Genomic DNA, 2,500 nt, shown 5'->3' with positions numbered 1-2,500 from the left:
AAAAAACATGAAATAAATAAAAAAAAACAAGATGAAAGAAAAGAAGGAAGGATGGAAGAATGAATGAAGTAATGCATGAGCGAAGGAAGTGTGTGTGTGTGTGTGTGTGTGTGTGTGTGTGTGTGTGTGTGTGTGTGTGTGTGTGTGTGTGTGTGTGTACGGAGCGTGCCTTCCTGAACGTGAGCACTTGTACATACTCACGCCTCCTGCCTCAGTTCACGTGCCACCACCACCACCACCATCACCACCATCACCACCACCACCACCATCACCACCACCACCACCACCACCACCACTATGTTATACTGTCACACTCACACACACGTAAGAGAGAGAGCTACAAATAGTTACGTCAACAGAAGACACTCACTACTAATTAAGATGAGATGAAAAGGCACAGGTATTGCACTCAGTTACCTTCACGCACCTGTACATACACATACGCACGCACACACACACCACACACACACACACACACACCAAAAAAAAAAGAAGAGAAAGAAGAAGAAGAAGAAGAAGAAGAAGAAGAAGAAGAAGAAGAAGAAGAAGAAGAAGAAGAAGAAGAAGAAGAAGAAGAAGAAGAAGAAGAAGAAGTACATGAGGAGGGGGAGGATAAGAGGAGAAGGAGAAGGAGGAGAAAGAAAAATAAAAGAAGAATGATGATGAAGATGAAGAGAATGAGGAGGAGGAGGCAAAAGAATAGAAGGAGGAAGAGGAAAAAAAGAGAGAATTCTGTGTGTACTCAAGGCGAAAAGAAGGACGATAGGAGAAGGGGGAGAAGGAGGAGGAGGAGAAAGAACAGGAAATGAAGAAGAAAGACTATTAATAAAGCAAAGTATGGCTGTGTACTCACCAGGGGGAGGTGGAGGAGGAGGAGGAAGAACAGGAAAGAAGGAGAAGAAAGACTATTATAAAAGTAAAGTATGACTGTGTACTCACCAGGGGGAGGAGGAGGAGGAGCGCCAGACAGCACGTGCCCCACACCTTCATCTCCGCTGCTCCCGACCTCTCTTCCTGCAACACAAGGCAACACACACGTTACAACACTTCAGAGTAACACAATATTGAAACTAGCATGACAATATTAATAAGAAACGCAACACACCATATTTTTGCCTACTCTGTCTGTCTTCCTGCAACACAAGGCAACACACACGTTACAACACTTCAGAGTAACACAATATTGAAACTAACATGACAATATTGATAAGAAACGCAACACACCCATATTTTTGCCTACTCTGTCTGTCTTCCTGCAACACAAAGCAACACACATGTTACAACACTTCAGAGTAACACAAAAATGAAACTAGCATGACAATATTGATAAAGTAACGCAACACACCCATATTTTTCCCTGCTACAGTCTTCTTTGCCTACTCTGTTTTTCTCTTTTCCTGCAACACAAGGCGACACACACGTTACAACACTTCAGAGTAACACAAAAACGATACTAGCCTGACAATATTGATAAGTAACGCAACACAACTATTTTTTTCCCTATACAGTCTTCTTTGCCTATTCTTTGTTCCTCTCTCTTGCTGCAACACAAATGACAACACACAACACACACACATTATAACACTTCAATGATAAAAAAAAAAACGGCAACACTTTCTTTCCTAACGGCTGTCTTTCAATGCTTAGTATGTTTTCCTCTCTCCTTGCAACACAACGCAACACACACACTCACACACGTTACAACACTTCAGGGGCAACACAGAGATAAAAACATCTTTTCTACCACCTGTCTTCTCTGCTTACTTTGTTTTCCTCTTTCTGCAACACAAAACAACACAACACAAAACACACACACACACACACACACACACACACTATAGTACAGTCGAAACAAATTTTTGAAACACTTGGATTATAAAAAAAAAAAAGTTAATGAGAGGAGGAATGGGAGAGGGAGAGGAAAGGGAGGAGGAGGAAAACGGTGACAGAGGGAGAGGTAGGAGAGAATAGGGAAGAGGAGGAAAGGGAGAGGAAGAGAAGAGGGAGACAGGAAAGGGAGGAATGAGGAAGAGAAGGAAGGAGAGGAGTGAAAAGGTGAATGAGGAGGAGAGCATGAAGAAGAAGAGGAAAGTTGGAAAGTTTCGTTTAGTCGGCGCAACATCTGTGGTCATATGCCGGAGAGAGACAGAAGGAGAAGGAATTATAGAAGGGAACAGATCCCAGGAGACGGGACACAACCCCCGATTAATACCTGGTATACCCATTCACCGCTGGGATGACAGGGGCGTAAGGTATCGGAAAAGCCGCCCAAATTTTTCCACTCCGCCCGGGAATCGAACCCGGGCTCTCTCGGTTGTGAGGCGAGTGTGCTAACCACTGCACCACGAAGCCCCTAAGAACAAAAGGAAGAGGAGGAGGAGGAGGGGAAGGGGGTGAGGCCGTGTCCTGAGCTGTGCCAGGCGCGGATTTCTAGTGAAGATGGGGAAGAAGGAGGAGGAGGAGGAGGAGGGGAGGTCGAAGCCGCAGACAAGCTGATAAC

General features: G+C 44.6%; 1 protein-coding gene across 1 annotated transcript in view; it reads right to left on the bottom strand.

Moving 5' to 3' along the window:
* LOC127002675 (uncharacterized) overlaps positions 1-2,500 on the bottom strand; it is a 56,120-nt gene that overhangs the window by 41,328 nt on the left and 12,292 nt on the right. The window contains exon 2 of the mRNA XM_050868728.1: positions 940-1,014. Coding sequence (XP_050724685.1) covers positions 940-990 — 51 coding nt within the window. The 5' untranslated portion in view covers positions 991-1,014. The remainder of the gene's footprint in view (positions 1-939; positions 1,015-2,500) is intronic.

This window comes from Eriocheir sinensis, chromosome 2 (assembly GCF_024679095.1).
Source record: "Eriocheir sinensis breed Jianghai 21 chromosome 2, ASM2467909v1, whole genome shotgun sequence".
Taxonomy (NCBI): domain Eukaryota; kingdom Metazoa; phylum Arthropoda; class Malacostraca; order Decapoda; family Varunidae; genus Eriocheir; species Eriocheir sinensis.
This window is presented reverse-complemented; position numbering and strand designations above follow the sequence as displayed.